The sequence below is a fragment of the Chlamydomonas reinhardtii genome, chromosome 7, assembly GCF_000002595.2.
Source record: "Chlamydomonas reinhardtii strain CC-503 cw92 mt+ chromosome 7, whole genome shotgun sequence".
Classification (NCBI taxonomy): domain Eukaryota; kingdom Viridiplantae; phylum Chlorophyta; class Chlorophyceae; order Chlamydomonadales; family Chlamydomonadaceae; genus Chlamydomonas; species Chlamydomonas reinhardtii.
This window is the reverse complement of record NC_057010.1, coordinates 2,753,267-2,773,810: the sequence shown is the minus strand read 5'-3', so window position 1 is coordinate 2,773,810 and position 20,544 is coordinate 2,753,267. Positions and strand designations below refer to the sequence as shown.

At 67.8% G+C, this 20,544-nt stretch overlaps 3 protein-coding genes across 3 annotated transcripts in view; 2 read left to right on the top strand and 1 right to left on the bottom strand.

The window, feature by feature from the left end:
- The first annotated feature begins 12 nt into the window (after positions 1 to 12).
- CHLRE_07g331401v5 (uncharacterized protein) lies at positions 13 to 12,675 on the top strand. The gene is made up of 8 exons (XM_043064196.1): positions 13 to 364; positions 492 to 528; positions 856 to 1,111; positions 1,366 to 4,621; positions 5,090 to 5,126; positions 5,454 to 5,709; positions 5,964 to 6,046; positions 6,217 to 12,675. The coding sequence occupies exons 1-8, from the start codon at positions 341 to 343 to the stop codon at positions 10,743 to 10,745; spliced, it is 8,478 nt and encodes a 2,825-aa protein (XP_042922764.1). The 5' UTR covers positions 13 to 340; the 3' UTR covers positions 10,746 to 12,675.
- An 87-nt stretch (positions 12,676 to 12,762) lies between these two features.
- CHLRE_07g331350v5 (uncharacterized protein) lies at positions 12,763 to 17,619 on the top strand. Its single transcript, XM_043064195.1, has 3 exons — positions 12,763 to 13,309; positions 13,544 to 13,635; positions 13,769 to 17,619. Exons 1-3 carry the CDS (start codon positions 13,232 to 13,234, stop codon positions 17,136 to 17,138), a joined length of 3,540 nt encoding a protein of 1,179 aa, XP_042922763.1. The 5' UTR covers positions 12,763 to 13,231; the 3' UTR covers positions 17,139 to 17,619.
- Positions 17,620 to 17,885: 266 nt separating this feature from the next.
- Positions 17,886 to 20,544, bottom strand: part of CHLRE_07g331300v5 (uncharacterized protein) — a 10,407-nt gene continuing 7,748 nt past the window's right edge. The window contains exons 15-18 of the mRNA XM_043064194.1: positions 20,265 to 20,329; positions 19,684 to 20,032; positions 19,257 to 19,367; positions 17,886 to 18,999 (exon numbers count right to left, since the gene is read on the bottom strand). Coding sequence (XP_042922762.1) covers positions 18,896 to 18,999; positions 19,257 to 19,367; positions 19,684 to 20,032; positions 20,265 to 20,329 — 629 coding nt within the window. The 3' untranslated portion in view covers positions 17,886 to 18,895. The remainder of the gene's footprint in view (positions 19,000 to 19,256; positions 19,368 to 19,683; positions 20,033 to 20,264; positions 20,330 to 20,544) is intronic.

Genomic DNA, 20,544 nt, shown 5'->3' with positions numbered 1-20,544 from the left:
CCGGCGGCTGTTCATCACGCAGGATTCGCTTTGCCTGTGAAATTCCTAATCGGCATCGGGGTCGAACTCGTTTCCCCTTGAGCTTCAACTTTACAAAAGATACATTCTTCAGCGTATGCTATATATTCATTTATCGACAACCTCAGACGTTAATACGCACCGGGTTGCGCCAGAGAGAAAGAGGAGCTCGCATCAAGCTCCATTCATTTTCGGAGAGCAAATGGCAGCGTGCGGCAGTCCATCTCAGCGTCGCGAATAATGGCGAGGACCTTGTAGCCCTGCGCTGTGCCGACCGCGTCTCGTGCAGCATCAGACAGCGTCTTTTGGAGCAGCGCATTCGATGGGAATCTGCGCAACTAAGCCGGTGAGCCGCAGGAGCTGTCGGCGCATGTGATGGAACTTTTCTTTGCCTTCGCAGTTCGCACGCTGCCTTCACACGCTTCCTACGCTCAGACCTTGCTCTAATTATATCTTGGCTACACATACTGCAGGTGTCGTCGTCATCAACCCCAGATTCGCTGGTCACAGGTAGGGCGGGCATGTGCGGCACTGTTTTCCTGGGTTACGTTGCTGTTCGGACCATATATTGCGCGCCTCGACAGCCAGGATCATAGAAAGTGCTAAATCATAGCAAATCGAGGAGATCGCACACGTGTGCGTTCCGTCGCGAACCTGCGGTGTTGTCGATTGGCTTCGGCATGGACGGCGGGTGGCAGGGTGCTATGCACCCGACCGGTGCGAAGCGGCGACACTGTTCTGTTCCGAGGGCCTGGTGCGACGCGCCAACCAGCAAGCTAATACGTTCTGCAGACTTACGTGCCCCCATGTGCCGGGTGTCCCCCCTGCTGCCTGCAGGCGTGGCGCCGCGCCGGAGTCGCGGCGGCGGCGGGGCGACCGACCCTCGTCACCAGCAGCACACCGATTCGTTTGACCCGCAACAGGACTTTTCCACTGACCCCGACCTGAATGATGATGATGACGACGCCGGCGGCTGGCGGGCACCCAGCGGCGACTCCGACGATCTGGCGCCGGTGTCAGCGGCGGCCGCCCTAGGCGAGGACGGCAGCACGGCCGCCGCGGCGGCCTCGCTTATCATTTTCACGAAACGGAGGTAGGTGTGAGCTTTCGGGAAACTGAAATTCGGACCGGAGCATTGTCGGCGGGACCGTGCGCGTGTCTCTTACGCATGGCGGCATCCCGCCATCGCTGGCTCGCTTATCACGCAGTCGTGCATCTGATGGTCGTGCATGCGCCGGGATAGCAGTGATTGGAGCGCCCGCCGCGCCCTTTCAACCCTACCTGTTGGTTGGCCTGTTGCGAAACCTGCTTTGCTTGCCTGCCTGCTGTGTTCGCGCTGCGGTGCAGGCCGCCGCTGGCCAAACGCTCCGTGCAGAGCAAGTGGTGGAAGTCTTTCAAGTCGGCGGCGGGATCGGCCGTCGGCGCCGTCAGCGGCCGCTGGGGCGGCGCCGCCAGCAGCAAGTCCCTGTTCGGCGACAGCGGCGGCGGCAGCGGCGGCAGCGGCGGCGCCGGCGGCGGTGGCGGCGCCAGCAGCAAAAAGTGGCTGGGGTGGAGTGGGAAATGGGGGTGGGGCAAGGGCGCAGAGAGCACGAAAACGACCGGCGGCGTCAGCACTACCAGCCTGCGCAAAGCCACGGTGGCGGCCGGCGGCGGCTATAGCGTGGGTCGCAGCTCGAGTCGCCGCTTCTTCTCCTTCAGCAACATCACAGATGACAGCGACTTGCCGGGCGACTCACCGGACGGGGAGGCGGAGGACATCGGTGTGGAACCCGAGGGGCTGCCAGCAGCTGCGGGAGAGCAGGAGTGGCAGCACGGAGGTCAGCAAGGCGGGGCAGGAGCGATGAGTGCGGAGGACGCGGCAGCCGCGATTGCCGCCAGAGCCGCTGCGCTGACGGGGCCGCCGCGCGCCGTCCCGCCGCCGCCGTCCTCGTCCTCGCGTAGCACCGGCATGAAGGCTCCAGCACCGGCGGCGGCGGCGGCGGCACAGCAGCAGCAGCAGCGGCGCGACGCCAGCAGCGGCATGCGCAGTATCAACGGCAAGCAGGGCATTGGCTCAGGCGCCGCCGCGGTGGCGGCGCTAGCACGCGACCCCAGTCGCAAGCGCGTTGCCGGCGGCGGCGGCGGCACCAGCCTGGCGGCCCGGGACGCCGCCGGCACCGCCGCCGCCGCGTCGGCGGTGGCAGCGGCGTCTGCCCTACTGGCCGGCGGCAGCGTCGGCAACGCCCGGCGGCGCAGCAGTGTCAAGCTGACAACCAAGACGTTCAAGTACCACCACGCCAGCACCAGCAACAACGGCGGCGGCGGCGGAGCCGCCGCCGCCGGCGTCACCGGCATCGGCGCAACCAAGAACTTCCGCAGCTTTGGCGCGCTGGTCGGCAGCAGCGCCGCCACGTCCACCGCCGCCAGCAGCGGCGGCGGCAGCGGCAGTGGCGGCGCCGCCGGCTACGCCGCCCCGGGAGGCGCCGCCGCCGGCGGTTTTAACCTGCGCGCCGCCAGTTTGGGCCGCGCCGCCGCGCTGTCCGTCGCCGCCGCCGCGCTAGCAGGCAACAGCAACAGCGGCGCGCCCATACTTGGGCTGCTGCGCAAGGTGGCATCGCTCGAGCCGGCGGGCGGCGGCGTCGGGTCCGTCAGCAGCTACAGCAGCAGCAAGCACAACAGCACAGGCGGCGGTGCTGGCAGCTTCGGCGGCGGCAGCGGCGACAGCATGGCCAGCGGCGGCGTCGGCGGCAGCTACCGGATAAGCGGCGGCGGCGGTGGGTTGCAACGCGCGAGCGGACCCATCGGCAGTGGCGGGTTGCAGCGCGCAAGCGGCAACATCGGCAGCGGCGGCTGCGTGGCCGCGGGCGGCAACTACCGCACCAGCGGCGGAGGGGCGGCGGCGGTGGACGCGCAGGGTGCCTCCGCCGCCGCCTGCTCGCGCCTCAAGGCGGTGTCTTGGCAGCGCAGTGACGCGGTGTGTGTCTACAGCGAGGCCGCCGCCGTCGTCGCCGCCTCCAGTGCGTCCTGCACCACTCCGGCGGCCGATGGCGGTGGCGGTGACGGTGACGGTGACGGTGACGGGAGGGGCGCGGGTGGCAGTGACGAGGGGCCCGCGTCGTGCCCGCCCTACATGGCGGGCGTGCTCGAAGCAACGTCAGCACGGCAGCAGCATGCAGCGGCAGACTCGGCGGGCAAGCAACGGGCCGATCCTTCCGCCACCCCCGCCGCCGCCGCCGCCGCCGCCGCCGCCGCCGCCGCCGCCGCCGCCGCCGCCGCCACTGATGAGAGCATGGGTGCCTCGGGTCCCTTCGCCACGGCCGCGGCATTGGCTGCTGCCTCGGCATCTGCATCCGGAGCCACTGCTGCTTCCGTGACTCCTGTCAACTCCGGAGCCTTGAATACTGCCGCAGCAGCGACACACGGCTGGCCGCCTTCTACTGCGGCGACGACGACCCGGGTGACGACCGCAGCCAGCGCCGCCGCAGTTGCTACTGCCGCCGCGGCGGCGGCGGCGGCCGCGGCCGCAGGCAGTGGCAGTAGCAGCAGTGGCAAGGGCATGACGGGCAGCGCCGCCGCCAGCAGCGCCGCCGGCTCTCGCGCGGCAGCTACTAGGGGCTTCATCGCCTCCCTCACGCCGCTTGAGGCCGTGCCTAGCCCCCAGTACCCGCACCGCCCCCAACACCAGCACCACCACCACCAGCTCCAGCACCACCACACCGCCGCCGCCGCCTGTGACTCGCCTGTGTCTTGTAGTTCCCTATCGCTGATGGGCCTGGCCTCACCCAGCGGCATCAACCTCATGCCCAGCACGTCATTCACCGCCGGCGGGCTGCTACTGCCAATTGACGAGCTACTGCCAATGGTGGACTCCCTCCACGACCACACGGCTGTAGCTGCGGCCACTGCTACAGCCGAGGCGGCGGCGGCGCTGGCTGCTGCAGCTGCTGCAGCTGCGGCGGCCCAGGCAGCCCCAGCCCCTGTGCAGCAAGCGGAGCACCTGCCACCACCACCATCACCACCACCAGCAACATCGCCGTCGCCGTCACCGCCCTCAACTGCCGCGGCACGGGCGCTGTCTCAGCCTCTCACCACTTCCAACAGCGCTCCCTTGTTCCGCCTGCGGAGCCCCGCCGGCACCTCCTCCATCTACACCGCTGTCGATGCCGCCACGTCGCCCTTTGGCGCTGCGGCAATGGCGGCGGCGGCGGCTCCGATGTCGCCCTCGCCGTCCGGCCGCCTGCTGCTGTCACGCCACTCAGCGGCAGTGGCAGTAGACGGTCGCGTCAGCAGGAGCAGCACCGGGGGGCATACACCCGCAGGAGGCAGTGGCGACCTCGGCGCACACGGCGCACACGGCAGCGGCGGCAGCGGCGGCGGCGCGCCTCTTGGTCGCACCATGTCACGGGCGGACAGCAGCGGCGGCGGCGGCGGTGGCGGCGGGCGGCCGCAGCGGCTGCGGTTGGCGCCGGCGGCGGCGGAGGGCGAGGATGCGGCGGCGGTGGTGGCCGAGGGCCACGGTGGCGACGACGGCAGTGCGCGCCAGCTGCTGTCGCCTCCTGGCTTTGTCCGCGGCTCTGATTTGGGAGGTCTCCTGACGCCGCCGCCTAACCACAACGACGAAGAAGTGATCGGCGTCTTTGAAATTCCTAATCGGCATCGGGGTCGAACTCGTTTCCCCTTGAGCTTCAACTTTACAAAAGATACATTCTTCAGCGTATGCTATATATTCATTTATCGACAACCTCAGACGTTAATACGCACCGGGTTGCGCCAGAGAGAAAGAGGAGCTCGCATCAAGCTCCATTCATTTTCGGAGAGCAAATGGCAGCGTGCGGCAGTCCATCTCAGCGTCGCGAATAATGGCGAGGACCTTGTAGCCCTGCGCTGTGCCGACCGCGTCTCGTGCAGCATCAGACAGCGTCTTTTGGAGCAGCGCATTCGATGGGAATCTGCGCAACTAAGCCGGTGAGCCGCAGGAGCTGTCGGCGCATGTGATGGAACTTTTCTTTGCCTTCGCAGTTCGCACGCTGCCTTCACACGCTTCCTACGCTCAGACCTTGCTCTAATTATATCTTGGCTACACATACTGCAGGTGTCGTCGTCATCAACCCCAGATTCGCTGGTCACAGGTAGGGCGGGCATGTGCGGCACTGTTTTCCTGGGTTACGTTGCTGTTCGGACCATATATTGCGCGCCTCGACAGCCAGGATCATAGAAAGTGCTAAATCATAGCAAATCGAGGAGATCGCACACGTGTGCGTTCCGTCGCGAACCTGCGGTGTTGTCGATTGGCTTCGGCATGGACGGCGGGTGGCAGGGTGCTATGCACCCGACCGGTGCGAAGCGGCGACACTGTTCTGTTCCGAGGGCCTGGTGCGACGCGCCAACCAGCAAGCTAATACGTTCTGCAGACTTACGTGCCCCCATGTGCCGGGTGTCCCCCCTGCTGCCTGCAGGCGTGGCGCCGCGCCGGAGTCGCGGCGGCGGCGGGGCGACCGACCCTCGTCACCAGCAGCACACCGATTCGTTTGACCCGCAACAGGACTTTTCCACTGACCCCGACCTGAATGATGATGATGACGACGCCGGCGGCTGGCGGGCACCCAGCGGCGACTCCGACGATCTGGCGCCGGTGTCAGCGGCGGCCGCCCTAGGCGAGGACGGCAGCACGGCCGCCGCGGCGGCCTCGCTTATCATTTTCACGAAACGGAGGTAGGTGTGAGCTTTCGGGAAACTGAAATTCGGACCGGAGCATTGTCGGCGGGACCGTGCGCGTGTCTCTTACGCATGGCGGCATCCCGCCATCGCTGGCTCGCTTATCACGCAGTCGTGCATCTGATGGTCGTGCATGCGCCGGGATAGCAGTGATTGGAGCGCCCGCCGCGCCCTTTCAACCCTACCTGTTGGTTGGCCTGTTGCGAAACCTGCTTTGCTTGCCTGCCTGCTGTGTTCGCGCTGCGGTGCAGGCCGCCGCTGGCCAAACGCTCCGTGCAGAGCAAGTGGTGGAAGTCTTTCAAGTCGGCGGCGGTGGCGGCGCCAGCAGCAAAAAGTGGCTGGGGTGGAGTGGGAAATGGGGGTGGGGCAAGGGCGCAGAGAGCACGAAAACGACCGGCGGCGTCAGCACTACCAGCCTGCGCAAAGCCACGGTGGCGGCCGGCGGCGGCTATAGCGTGGGTCGCAGCTCGAGTCGCCGCTTCTTCTCCTTCAGCAACATCACAGATGACAGCGACTTGCCGGGCGACTCACCGGACGGGGAGGCGGAGGACATCGGTGTGGAACCCGAGGGGCTGCCAGCAGCTGCGGGAGAGCAGGAGTGGCAGCACGGAGGTCAGCAAGGCGGGGCAGGAGCGATGAGTGCGGAGGACGCGGCAGCCGCGATTGCCGCCAGAGCCGCTGCGCTGACGGGGCCGCCGCGCGCCGTCCCGCCGCCGCCGTCCTCGTCCTCGCGTAGCACCGGCATGAAGGCTCCAGCACCGGCGGCGGCGGCGGCGGCACAGCAGCAGCAGCAGCGGCGCGACGCCAGCAGCGGCATGCGCAGTATCAACGGCAAGCAGGGCATTGGCTCAGGCGCCGCCGCGGTGGCGGCGCTAGCACGCGACCCCAGTCGCAAGCGCGTTGCCGGCGGCGGCGGCGGCACCAGCCTGGCGGCCCGGGACGCCGCCGGCACCGCCGCCGCCGCGTCGGCGGTGGCAGCGGCGTCTGCCCTACTGGCCGGCGGCAGCGTCGGCAACGCCCGGCGGCGCAGCAGTGTCAAGCTGACAACCAAGACGTTCAAGTACCACCACGCCAGCACCAGCAACAACGGCGGCGGCGGCGGAGCCGCCGCCGCCGGCGTCACCGGCATCGGCGCAACCAAGAACTTCCGCAGCTTTGGCGCGCTGGTCGGCAGCAGCGCCGCCACGTCCACCGCCGCCAGCAGCGGCGGCGGCAGCGGCAGTGGCGGCGCCGCCGGCTACGCCGCCCCGGGAGGCGCCGCCGCCGGCGGTTTTAACCTGCGCGCCGCCAGTTTGGGCCGCGCCGCCGCGCTGTCCGTCGCCGCCGCCGCGCTAGCAGGCAACAGCAACAGCGGCGCGCCCATACTTGGGCTGCTGCGCAAGGTGGCATCGCTCGAGCCGGCGGGCGGCGGCGTCGGGTCCGTCAGCAGCTACAGCAGCAGCAAGCACAACAGCACAGGCGGCGGTGCTGGCAGCTTCGGCGGCGGCAGCGGCGACAGCATGGCCAGCGGCGGCGTCGGCGGCAGCTACCGGATAAGCGGCGGCGGCGGTGGGTTGCAACGCGCGAGCGGACCCATCGGCAGTGGCGGGTTGCAGCGCGCAAGCGGCAACATCGGCAGCGGCGGCTGCGTGGCCGCGGGCGGCAACTACCGCACCAGCGGCGGAGGGGCGGCGGCGGTGGACGCGCAGGGTGCCTCCGCCGCCGCCTGCTCGCGCCTCAAGGCGGTGTCTTGGCAGCGCAGTGACGCGGTGTGTGTCTACAGCGAGGCCGCCGCCGTCGTCGCCGCCTCCAGTGCGTCCTGCACCACTCCGGCGGCCGATGGCGGTGGCGGTGACGGTGACGGTGACGGTGACGGGAGGGGCGCGGGTGGCAGTGACGAGGGGCCCGCGTCGTGCCCGCCCTACATGGCGGGCGTGCTCGAAGCAACGTCAGCACGGCAGCAGCATGCAGCGGCAGACTCGGCGGGCAAGCAACGGGCCGATCCTTCCGCCACCCCCGCCGCCGCCGCCGCCGCCGCCGCCGCCGCCGCCGCCGCCGCCGCCGCCGCCGCCACTGATGAGAGCATGGGTGCCTCGGGTCCCTTCGCCACGGCCGCGGCATTGGCTGCTGCCTCGGCATCTGCATCCGGAGCCACTGCTGCTTCCGTGACTCCTGTCAACTCCGGAGCCTTGAATACTGCCGCAGCAGCGACACACGGCTGGCCGCCTTCTACTGCGGCGACGACGACCCGGGTGACGACCGCAGCCAGCGCCGCCGCAGTTGCTACTGCCGCCGCGGCGGCGGCGGCGGCCGCGGCCGCAGGCAGTGGCAGTAGCAGCAGTGGCAAGGGCATGACGGGCAGCGCCGCCGCCAGCAGCGCCGCCGGCTCTCGCGCGGCAGCTACTAGGGGCTTCATCGCCTCCCTCACGCCGCTTGAGGCCGTGCCTAGCCCCCAGTACCCGCACCGCCCCCAACACCAGCACCACCACCACCAGCTCCAGCACCACCACACCGCCGCCGCCGCCTGTGACTCGCCTGTGTCTTGTAGTTCCCTATCGCTGATGGGCCTGGCCTCACCCAGCGGCATCAACCTCATGCCCAGCACGTCATTCACCGCCGGCGGGCTGCTACTGCCAATTGACGAGCTACTGCCAATGGTGGACTCCCTCCACGACCACACGGCTGTAGCTGCGGCCACTGCTACAGCCGAGGCGGCGGCGGCGCTGGCTGCTGCAGCTGCTGCAGCTGCGGCGGCCCAGGCAGCCCCAGCCCCTGTGCAGCAAGCGGAGCACCTGCCACCACCACCATCACCACCACCAGCAACATCGCCGTCGCCGTCACCGCCCTCAACTGCCGCGGCACGGGCGCTGTCTCAGCCTCTCACCACTTCCAACAGCGCTCCCTTGTTCCGCCTGCGGAGCCCCGCCGGCACCTCCTCCATCTACACCGCTGTCGATGCCGCCACGTCGCCCTTTGGCGCTGCGGCAATGGCGGCGGCGGCGGCTCCGATGTCGCCCTCGCCGTCCGGCCGCCTGCTGCTGTCACGCCACTCAGCGGCAGTGGCAGTAGACGGTCGCGTCAGCAGGAGCAGCACCGGGGGGCATACACCCGCAGGAGGCAGTGGCGACCTCGGCGCACACGGCGCACACGGCAGCGGCGGCAGCGGCGGCGGCGCGCCTCTTGGTCGCACCATGTCACGGGCGGACAGCAGCGGCGGCGGCGGCGGTGGCGGCGGGCGGCCGCAGCGGCTGCGGTTGGCGCCGGCGGCGGCGGAGGGCGAGGATGCGGCGGCGGTGGTGGCCGAGGGCCACGGTGGCGACGACGGCAGTGCGCGCCAGCTGCTGTCGCCTCCTGGCTTTGTCCGCGGCTCTGATTTGGGAGGTCTCCTGACGCCGCCGCCTAACCACAACGACGAAGAAGTGATCGGCGTCTTTGCCGCGTCCGCGTCGCCCTTTGCGTCGCCGTCGTCGCTTGGGCGTGTCGGCTCTGGCGCGGCCGGGCCCGCGCATGCGCAGCACTCCACATCACCCAGTCCTCCATCCAGAAGCGGCGGCGGCGGTGGTGGCGGCGGCGGCGGCGGCTTCGCCGCGCCAAATGACTCCGCGGCTGCCGAACACCAACCAGCTGTCATGTCCGCCGCCGCCGCTGCTGCAGCCGCCGCCGCGGCCGCAGCTGCCGCCGCCTCGTACCCGCCGCAGCAGCTGCAGGCTGCCACCTCTGGCCGCCACGTGGGCAACGGCAACAGCAACAGCCGCCTGCGTCGCGTCACTGTCGGATCGCTGCATGCGGCCCATGGGGGCGGCAGCGGCACCACTGCGGGGCCTACTCCGGCGCACGCCGCCACCACCGCTGCCACCACCGCTAGCAGGACAGCTCACGACCATAACCACAATGACACGCTGAGTCACGAATCTGGCGGGCTGATTCGTGTTGGAAACGGCATGATGACTCATGCGGGCGGATGTTCGACGGCTGGCGCCTCCGCCGCCGGCGGCACCGGCGGTCACGGCGGTGGGGCTCCCGGTGGCGGTGATGGGCTGCCCGATGACCTAGAGGGGGAGCTGGAAGGTCTGTCGCCCTACCCGCACTGCTTCGGCGGGTTCGTGCGCGGCGCATCCGACGGCGAGGTGTACGGCGAAGTGGGCGGCGGCGCGGTACAAGGTGGCGGCGGCGCCGGCGGCTGGGGCGTGGGCCTAGGGGCCGCCGATGGCGGCGGCGGCGGCGGCGGCGCGAGGGACTTAGTGCGCGGCGCCTCTGATGGCATTGCGTACAGCGGCACTGACAGCCACCACGGCCACCACGGTGGTCAGGGCCACCCGATGAATCACGGCCATCACATGCTCTCCCACACCGCGGCTACTGCTGCTGCCGTTGCTGCTGCTGCTGCTACTGCGGGCCACAGCGGGGTCTACAGCGGCGGCTTTGTTGGCAGTGCCGCCGACAGCGGCGGCAGCTCCGCCGCCGACGCCACGATCACGGGCTGGTCGCCGCCGCTGCCGCCTGCGCCGCTGGCTGCAGCGGCGGCTGACTCACCTGCCGGCGCCATCCACCTCCTGCAGCCGCAGCAGAAGCAGCAGCAGCAGCACGCAAGCCACGGCCAGCACCCACAGCAGCACCCGCAGCACCCGCAGCACCCCCAGCAGTCGCACACGCACGACGGCCAGCACCACCCGCACCAGCAGCACCAGCAGCACCAGCAGCACCCACAGCACCAGCAGCACCAGCTCCGGGCTCAGCTGATGCGGCACCACCTGCAACAGATGGCGGTGCAGCTGCCGCGGTCGCTCAACGGCAGCCGCCGCCCCTCAGTGGGCGCGGCAGGCGGCGGCGGAGGCGGCGGAGGCGACGCCAGCGCCGGCCCTGACTCCGCTGACGCGGCTGGTGCGGGCTCCTCGGCGGGCCCCTCCTCTCCGCTGCTGCCGCCGGGGTCGCCCCGCACCCCCACGGCGGCGGCGCCGGCGGGCGCGCTGTCGCCTGTGGGTAGCAGGGGCGCCGGTGGGCTGTGGCGTACGGGTAGCGGCCGCGTGTACCCCACGTCACCTCTGCCGCACTGATGACCGCAGTAGGCGGCGGTGTGGTGGCGGGTGTCTGACCTTGCGCACTTGGCAAGGCCTGGGGTGATGATACTGCCGTACCGCGAATGCTGCTACCATCCATCTGGCTTACTAGCACATCAGCAGCTGGCTAAGCTGGCTTCGTCAGGTCAAACCCACTGCAAGAAGTGGAGCTGGCGACGGGCGGCGGGCCGGCACCGTGTGACATCGGCACAGTGCGTGGCAGAAGAATAAAACCTGGCACCCTTGTGTTGTGGGTGTGGGGAGTCGGTCCAATTAAGGGGTCACCGAGTCGGCCCACGATGCAAAGTATGCAATAAACGAGACTGAACACGAGAGCGTGTAAATAGTGACCAGAGAAGCAACAACCCGGTCATGCAAGCCTAATACCAGCCATTGGTATGTGCCCATTGTTATTGCTCGTTACAATGTCTGTCTGATTTATAGTGCAGTCGTTCATATTTGCAATGTAGCATGTTGCTTGTGCGTCCACTGCGACGGCCGGTGGCATTGCTTGCACGCTGCACCATGCGCACGCGGGAACAAGACAAAAGAGCTATCCCTCTGTCTCAATGCACGTATGGATGGATGCGGACTGGTTCTCAATCAAACGGAAGGTTGGAAAAGACTGTCATTAGTTACGGTTATTTTTTCGTGTGCCCCGGTTCAGCCACGGGTTCAGCTACCCGTCGCAGCGGCCCGCCGCATTTGGCGGTGTACGGGCGTCATGGCTGAGGTAGGCAGCACATGGCGAAGAAGCATGGGACATGAATTCCAAGACAGTCCAAGACCCGCCGGCCTGCGTGCGTTCGTTGCACATTGGGGCCTTTGCGACTGCAATGTGTGCTGACGGACCCCACACACGCCAGCGGGGCCGCCGCACACGCGCGCCTGCATGCGCCGGTACCGGATTTACCAGCTTGCTGCTTGGTGAGGTGGTGGTGAGGAGTTTGGTGGGCCTGGAGGCGGGGCGTGTGTGTGCAACCACAACAGTACCGTATTTCCCTTAATTCACAGTGATTGCAGCTTGTAGTTCACTGTATTACATACGCCTGTCGCGGTGTTTGCATGTATTGTATGCCAGGGGTTTCTCCGGCTGGGCACGCGGCGGCTGTCCGCTAAATTGTCGCTGCAACAGGCGAAGTTGAGGCTGGGCGGGTTTTGCGGGACTGATTCATTCATGTTACGGTTGCGACGGCACAGCCACCCCGCTGCAAGCAGGGCGGCGGGTGGCGCCCGCCTCACATGGCAGCAGCCAGCGCTGACTGGGTGCGTGGTGACAGGCGTGGTGGCAGGGAGGCGGTGAGCGCCGGCTGCCGCTGGGGTAGGTGTGTGGGGCGGCGGGCAGTACGGCAGGTGCCACTACGGTATGCTGTGGTGGTGGAGGGGCGTGGCACTGTGACGCACGCGCGAGGCAAACAACCGGCAGCTGAATGGCGCCCGTAGCATTACACGGGTGTTGCGGCGGCCCGCGGGCCCACCTGTGCAGGCGTGTGCGTGCCTGGACGGGGACGATGGGCCCCGGGGTTCCGCACGCACTTTAACTGTTTGTGTTGGGTGACTCAGTGAACTTCCTTCCCATTCCATCGGGCACTGGAACAACAGCACGGTGAAAGTCTGAAAGATGACATCAGCAGGGGGGGTATTCAGCGCTCTGCCGCCCCGACGCCTCCCGCCTCCTGTACATCTCATCCTATCGAAACCCGACTCGATTCGTGCCAGGCGTACACGTCAGGCTCGTGTGTCCTCCGGCAGGGTGTTTCAGGCGCCATCGGCACATCTGGGCTACGTAGTAAGCTGGGACAATCAGAGGAGCTGACACTCTTTGCAGGGCCAAACCATGCCCAGCCATGCCCAAGTGCCGAGGTACAGGCTGGGACTGCAAAGTGTTAATAGCATAATCGCAACCAGTTTGTAATGCATTGACCATATATAGAGCGAGGAAGAAGCTCGAATTGCAGCGGACGCGGGCAGTTTAGCTGATTCCGTGTCAGTAATGATCAGTCCTAACAAGCCCGATTCCTGCTCTCGGACTTCCAAAAAAACATAATTTCCATTCAACAACTGTCATTGCATCTTACTGGAAGCATTCAGACTGAACGCATACGATACACGCAGGCTGCGAGCATGCTTCTTTGTGTTCCGTGTGCTCGTGAAAATTAATTTCTCCTGGTCATGCAGCAAGTTGCGCTACTGTAGGGTGAAGGAGGTAGCAATAAGAAAGTAAGTCTGTCACCGAGTTGCCGGCAGAATTGCCGACAGCAGCGAGCGAACGCATTAGCACCGAGGCACAGGCTAAAATATTTATTACACACTACTTGAAGCGCTTGAAACAATAGTGCCCCAAATCCTGCCAACAAAGCCTGAAGAGTTCCGCATGTCTGCTGGAAAACGACTTGGTTGCGCCTTTAGGCTCCTTTTCGGTGGCGCACTCCGCAAGGGCGGTAGAGGTATATCGATATACACAACCGACAACAAAGAATGCAATGCACCCTGGACAGAGCCAGCGCAGCGAGGGACCGGTGCCGGGAGGCATGGGTGGCGCTGTTTCGAGCAAGGTCGAGGTACGTGACCATACATCCCATGAGCGCGCGCGCTGGTACCGCTGTGCCAACGCACGTGCGCCATTCACGCAACCCACCCCGCTATGTCTCGCCCTAGATCTGCTGCTTGCTTGGTTGCCCACGCATCCACTGTAGTGCACCCGCCGCCCACGGCGCGCCGGTACCGTGTGTGTGCGCACGCAATCCTCCTGACTTCCATGCGTTTGCGTGCGCGCGTACGTGCACGCACGACAGGCCTCCGCGGGCGCCGGTGGTGGCGGCCCAACAGAGGAAGGCGCCTCCAGTCAGGGACTGCTGCGAGTTGGAGTGGTCTGCAAACAACCCAAGTGAGCGGTGACTTTTTTTGTGCAGTCGAAGTGCTGGGCATCTTCTGATGCATGCTGCTGGTTCTCCTTTTCAAGCTAAAGCTTCAGCAATCGACCATTCAAGGCACCCAACCGTGCACGCATGCATGTACAGGTTTGATCTAGGCTCTTTATCGCAGCCCGCTGACACCAGCAGCACTGGCTCGCTGCGCAAGGGCGGCGGCGGCGGCGCTGTGCCGCCAGTGGGTGGCGGTGGCAGCAGCTGCCGCCACCCTGCCGCCGCCGCCGCCGGGGCCTCCTGCAGTCATCTTCACCACCGGTCCAAGGCAAGCAGCAGCAAAGCCTTCGGCGGCGGCGGCGGCGCCGGCAGCGATGATGACGACACCAGCTTTGGCGGCGGCGGCAGCGGCAGCGGCGGCGGCAGCCTCGCGAGCAGGCTCTTCAGAAGCGGCGCCGGCTCATCACGCACTGCTGCTGAAGCCGGCGCCGCCGGCAGCAGCAAGCGGGGCGCGGCTAATAAGGCGGCGGCGGCGGCGGCAGACCGGCGCATCTACGACAGCGGCCCGGTGGCGGCGGCGGCGGCGGCGGCGGCGGCGGGCTCTGCTGCGGCACACGCCACACACGCGCACGATCCCAAGGACCGGCAAGTCACCAGGTCCGCATTCAAGCTCAACAGCCGCTCATTCCGCAGCGGCAAGGCCGGCGGCAGCAGGGCGGCGGCGGCGGGCGGCCGCAGCGGCAGGGCCGGCGTCGGCGTCGGCGGCGTCGGCGGCGCCACAGGCGGGATGAGTATGAGTCGCGCGGCGGCGCTGGCAGTGGCGGCGGCGGCAGCCGTGGACGACGACGATGATGATGACGATGATGATTATGACAAGTATGGAGATGCGGATCCGGATGAGGCGATGCACGGTGGCGGCGGCGGCGGCGCCCATCTGCCGCGGCTGCTCACCTCCCCATCACACGCGGCAGCGGCGGCGGCGGCGTGGCCCACCTCCCTGCTGTCAGGCGGCGGCGGCGGCGGCGGCGGCGGCGGCCGCCTCAGCGGCAGCAAGTCCGCACGCGGCGCCAGCCTCACGGCGGCGGCGGCGACTGCCGCATCCCCCTCCCCCACCTCCGCATCCACTCCACTGGTGCGGCTGCCCAACGCCGCCCGCACCTCGCCCTTGCCCTCGCCGCCGCCGCCGCCGCCTTCGCTGCGCCTGTCTCCCAGCACCAACGCCGCCACCACCACCGCCACCGCCAGCGCACCCAACTCCCCCCTTATGCACCTGCCGCACGTGTCCTGCCCTTCCCACCACCACCACCACGCGATGTCATCAATCGTGGGCGGCAGTGGCGGTAGCGGCTCCGCCGGCGCGGCCTCGCCCCGCGGCTGCCTCAGCCCCTGCAGCCCCTGTAGCCCCAGTGGCGGCGGCGGCGGCGGCGGCGGCGGCGGTGGCGGCGGCGGCGGCCACGGGCTGTTCAGTCGGATGCACGCCGGCCACTTCAACCACCTGTACGAGGAGGAGGGGCCGCTCATGCGCCGCTCCGCACCCGGCGCCACCTCCGCAGGCCGTGGCGGCGGCGGCGGTGGCGGCGGCGGTGGCGGTGGCGGCGGTGGCGGGGGCTACGGCGGCAGCGGGGGCAGCTGTACTGTGGGCGTGCTGCGCTCGCCTGCTGCTGCTGCCGTGGATGCTGCTGCCAGCATTGGTGAGGGCGATTGTGAGGGTGGTGGTGGTGAGGGCGGCGGCGGTGGTGATGAGGAGGCGCCGTGCTGCTGCGACGAGTACGACATTGAGCTACTGGCGCTGGTGACAGGCTCGGCGCCGCCACACGTCCCACCGGCGGGCTTTGGTGGTGCTGGCGGCGGCCGCGTCACTTCAGTGGGAGGCAGCGGCAGCAGCACTACTGCCGCTACTGCCGCTACTGCCGCTACTGCCGGCGGCGGCGCCACGGCGTCAGTGCTGGCGGGCAGGGCCAGTGTGCCCAGCGGCAGCACCGCAAGTGGCGGCGGTGGCGGCGGCGGCGGCGGCGGAGGCAGAGGCGGAGGCTACGGCGGCGGCAGCGACAGCGGCGGGGTGGGCTCGGGTCGGCTGCTGCCGCACTGCGCCGCCGCAGCAGCAGCCGTCAGTGATAGTAACACCAGCTTCGGCAACGGTGGGTTGATTGGCGGCGGCTCAGGCGGCGGCGGCGGCGATGCTTTTCCGGTTACTGCAACCGCCGCTATGTCCGTCACGGCCTTTGCCGCGGCCGCCTCTGGCGCCGCCGCTGCGCCGTACCGCAACATCGACAACGGCAGCTTCGGTACCGGTGGTCGGTTGGTGACGGTTGGCAGCGGGCGCGGCGGCGGCGGCGGCGGCGTGTTCGGCGGCGCAGTTTCAACGGCCACGGCCGCCGCCGGTGCGGCCGTTGCCTACCATGTGAATGACGGTGGCGGTAACGGCGGCGGCAGCGGGGGCGGGCGCTCCGGCCGGCTGCCGCTGCCACTGTCCGACGGCGGCGGCAGCGGTGGCCTCGATGGCCGCTACGGCAGTGACAGCGGCCGGATGCCGCCGGGGCAGCAGGTCGCAGCAGGCGGTGGCGGCGGTGGCGGTGGCGGCGGTGGCGGCGGCGGCGGGGGCGGCGGCGGCGGTCATTTGTACGGTGGCGGCAGCGACGCGGTAGCGCACGCAACCTTCGGCGGGAGTGCCAGCTATGCAGGCTTGCCTGCTGGTGGCGTGGCAGGCACAGCAGGGGCGGTGGCAGTGGCGGCGGCCGCAACTGGCCGCGTCAGTGGCAGTGGCCTGGGCGGCGGCGGCGGCGGTGGCCACAGCACACACACCTTCTCCCCGACACCCGGGTGCATTGCGCCGGCGCCCACCCTGAGCCGCCTCGCGCTCATGCGGTCAGGCGCCGAGGCCGCCGGCAGCGGCGGCGGCGGCGGAGGCGCAGAGCCTTATTACCCCCACCCCCACCATCACCACCACCATAATCACTGCGGCAGCGGCGGCAGTGGCGGCGTCGCCGGCGGCAGCGGCGGCAGCAGCTGCGGCAGTCCGTTGAGCCCGCTGGGCGGCAGCAGCGGCGATGATCGCTCCGGCCACCACCAACAACACCGCCTGTTCAGAGGTCTGATGGACACCGCCGACGGCAGCGGCGGCAGCGGCGGCGGCGGCGGCTCACACGGCGGCGGCGGCGGCGGGTGTGTGTCGCCGCCTACTGTTGCGCCCACGTCGCCGCTGCTGCACCTGCCCGCGGTTGGCGGCTCGCCGCACACGCACATGCACAGCGACAGTAATAACGGTTACGGCAGCGGCGGCGCTTACGGCGGCTACAGCCCACAGCAGCAGCAGCACCAGGAGCAGCAGCAGCAAATGTCGGCGCCCCTGCCGTGCCTGGGTGTGGTGAACGGCGGGCACCCTGCTGCAAGCTATGTTGGTGGTGGTGGTGGTGGTGGGGTTGGGAGTGGGAGTGAGGTGGAGGTGGCGGCGGCGCTGCTCAGCGCGCGCCTGCACCGGCTGCTGCCGGCGGCGGCGGCACAGCATCAGCAGCAGCAGCAGCATTAGATCCATATGTACAGGCAATGAGGAGCACCGAACGACCCGAACCGTACGTCCCGTGTTCTACTTATCAATGACCTGATCTTTAGTATGATGGATTCCCGGTGGGTGCCTTGGGATAGCGAAGCAGTGTGTCCTGAGTGTGTGACCCTTTTGTGGCAACATGCGGCAATGCGCGCACGGTCAGTCACGGGTGTCACGGCACTGCTCGCTGCCGGAATGACGGGCGCAAGCGTTTATTTCTCATTCTTGGCCTTGGCAATAGACTTTATTCCCCTTGAATTCATCCAAAGCAGCGTTCAGTTGTGCCGCATTTGTTGCTGCGTGTGCGTCAAGGTTTTGATTACTATTACTCATTCATCAATACATGTGTGCTCCGTCTCCCCCACATCCAACCGTAAAGCGTCGTCTAGCTTAAGGTGCTGAAAGCTGTCGGAACTGGGATGTGATCATTTAGGCTCTTATATGTTTGTAAGCCTCGGGTCCTCGGCCCTTGTCCAGCTGAAAGCCTGAAAGCTGCCCGAACCGCAGGGTGCAAACCGCACGGCACAGGCGCACAGCCCACCCGCTAGCACGCACCAGGCCCATGCTCCTCAGTGTTTATGCTGGTGCATGCGTACGTGTGCGTGGGTCAGTGGGTGTGAACCCGCCCCCCCCCGCCCCCCCGCCCGCCCGCACAGCCCCACTGTCCCGCCCCCGATGGCCCAATCCCGCCAGCTCCGTTTCCGACCCCAAATAGAGGCCTGTGTTGCTTGCACAATTGTGTTACACGCACGCACGCGCATCAACCGCACGCACCTCACAGACATGCTAGATAGCTAGCTGCAGCTGAGGCTGCTGCCGCTCCCGGCAAGTAATCATTCGCACCCATGCATCCATCCATCAGCCATGGACACTCAGACTCACAGCCGCCGCCTCATGTTTGTTGCGACACCGCCGTTAACCTCCACCCCCGATGCATATGTCAGAACGGACCCCAGCCAGCCAGCCAGCCAGCCAGCCAGCCAGCCAGCCAGCCGGCCGACCGACTAACTAACTAACTAACTACCCGCAAGCACGCACACGAACACGCACCTGTCCGTACCGGTACCCCGCCCCACCCGGCGGGCCCAACCCAAGTCGTCCGCACCCAAAGTGGCCGGCTCCACCGCACCTCGACCTGCCCCGCACGCACCGGCCTTGAAAAAAACGCAACACGTACAAGCGAACATGACGTTGTAGAGCCGAGCCATGCCTTGCAACCACAGGCACACGCCCGCACAGCACTGCCTCGCAGCAGGGGTTCCACCACTGCCTCGCCAGCAACACCCTGCGGGCCCTGCCGCCTTCAATCCAACACGCACGCACGCATCCAGCGGCCCACGCACCGCCTCTACCTACCTACGCCGCACCTCCCGCACGCACACACGCACAACCCCGTCCTGCGTGCGTGGCTAAGAAAAACGTGCATGCGAGATCCAAATCCCGGGAGCACGCACCCCAAACCGACCGCGCCACACGACGCCAAAAAAGCCCGTTTCCCGCAGACACCAACATACATTGATGCCCAGCACCGCCAGTCGTCCCTTCCGCGCCCGGGCGGGAGCGTATGGCGCTGGCTGGTGGCATTGCGCGCGGCGGTCCTACTCCACGCAGCCACCCTGCCTTGGTCGCGCCCCCCGCCCCCGATCCGCCCTCCTCCGTCTCCCCGCCTCTCAGAGTCCCACCCCTAGAGCCGCCCCCTCCGCAGATCTCGGCCCCCTCCTCAGATCTCGATCCTCTCCTCAGATCTCGGTCCCCTCGTACAGCACGGCGCTCTTGGTGACGATGGGCACTCCCTCGCGCACACACAGCCCCACACCCACACGGTCCATGGCCTCCCACACGCCTGTCGGGGGCAGGGGGGGGGGCGGCAGTGGGGGGCGGCAGGCAGGGGCGGGAAATGCCAGGCGCGGGTAGTGTCAGTGGCGGCAGTGATGGAAGCAGAGGGACGAGAGAGGACGGAGTAACACTGCGAGGTGTGGCGCTCGAAATACACTGCCCCTCCCTCTTCCCACCCACACTATCTGGGCACACGTTCTTTACCCCTCCCTCTCCCCTCCCCCTCCCTCTCCCACTTCCGGCTGCTAGCTGCCGCTCACTCACCCGCCCTGTTGGCCACCACGCAGCCTGTGCCGATGCGCGCGTTCTTGTCCACCAGCGCGCCCTCCACCACCGCACCCGCACCGATGCCCAGCGGCGGCACAGAGGGGTCGTCTGGTAGGGTGTGTGTGTGTGTGTGTGTGTGTGTGCGTGTGTGTGTATGATTTGGGGGGGGGGGGGGCGGGTGGGCGCCGGGTAGTGGAGGTGGAGGAGGGGTTACATGGATAGCAACATGTGGGGGAGGATGGGGAGGTAGGTGGTACACGCGTGTTTGCGTGCCGTGCTAGTGGTGATCTGGCAGCCCTAGCCCCCAAGCCAACTTCCCCCTGACACCCTTCATCAAACCCCTTCATCACACCCCTCATCACAACCCCCTCACACCGACCACACACCTCGTCACACCCCTCATTACGCCCCTCTTACCACCCACCTGTCTCCGTCTCGCTGCCGCCGCCGCCGCCGCCGCCGCCGCCGCGGCGCTCCATCTCCGCCGGGTCCATGGAGTACACGCCCGCAGCCCGCTGGGCGGCCGTCAGCAGCACCGCACCCGCAGAACCCCGGCCATGGGCACTACTGCTACTGCCGCCGCCACTGCTACCACCGCCACTGCTGCTACTGCTACTGCCGCCGCCGCCACCGGAGGAGGTGGTGGTGGTGGGTGTGGGTGTGGGGGCGGGCGGCAGCGAGGGGCCCTCCATGCTGTCATGGCTGCTGCCGGTGCCGCCAGTGCCGGCGCCGGCGGCGGCGCCGGAGCCGTAGCGGCGGCGCAGAGCCCCCTTCTGCATGTGCGTTGCGCGTGTGTGCACGTGCAAGTAAGGAAAGCACAAGAAGTAAAGGTTGCGTACCATATGCGTGTTTGTGTGCTTCAGTAGAAGTGGTTACACGCGGAGGAACTGGCCCGGCGCCCCCGCCACCCCCGCTCCATACACGCACACACATACACACACGCCCCCCCCCCGCTTACCCCTCTCCCCAACCCCCTCCCCCCCCCCATCCCCCCCATCCTCTCACCCGCAGGTCCTCGTCGTAGTAGTCCGCCCCCATGACCACACTGTTACGCACCACCGCACCCGCGCCTGCAGCAGCAGCAGTGTGTGTGTGTGTGTGTGTGTGTGTGTGTGTGTGTGTGTGTGTGCGTGTGTGTGTGTGTGTGTTGTGTGTGTGCGTGCGTGTCTCTCGCGACTATACAGTATGTCGCCCAAGCCCACTGTGCCCATTCAAAACGAGCAGCACGCACCCCACGCCGCACCAAGCCCACCACCGCTAACCCCTCCCGCCCGCCCCCGCCCGT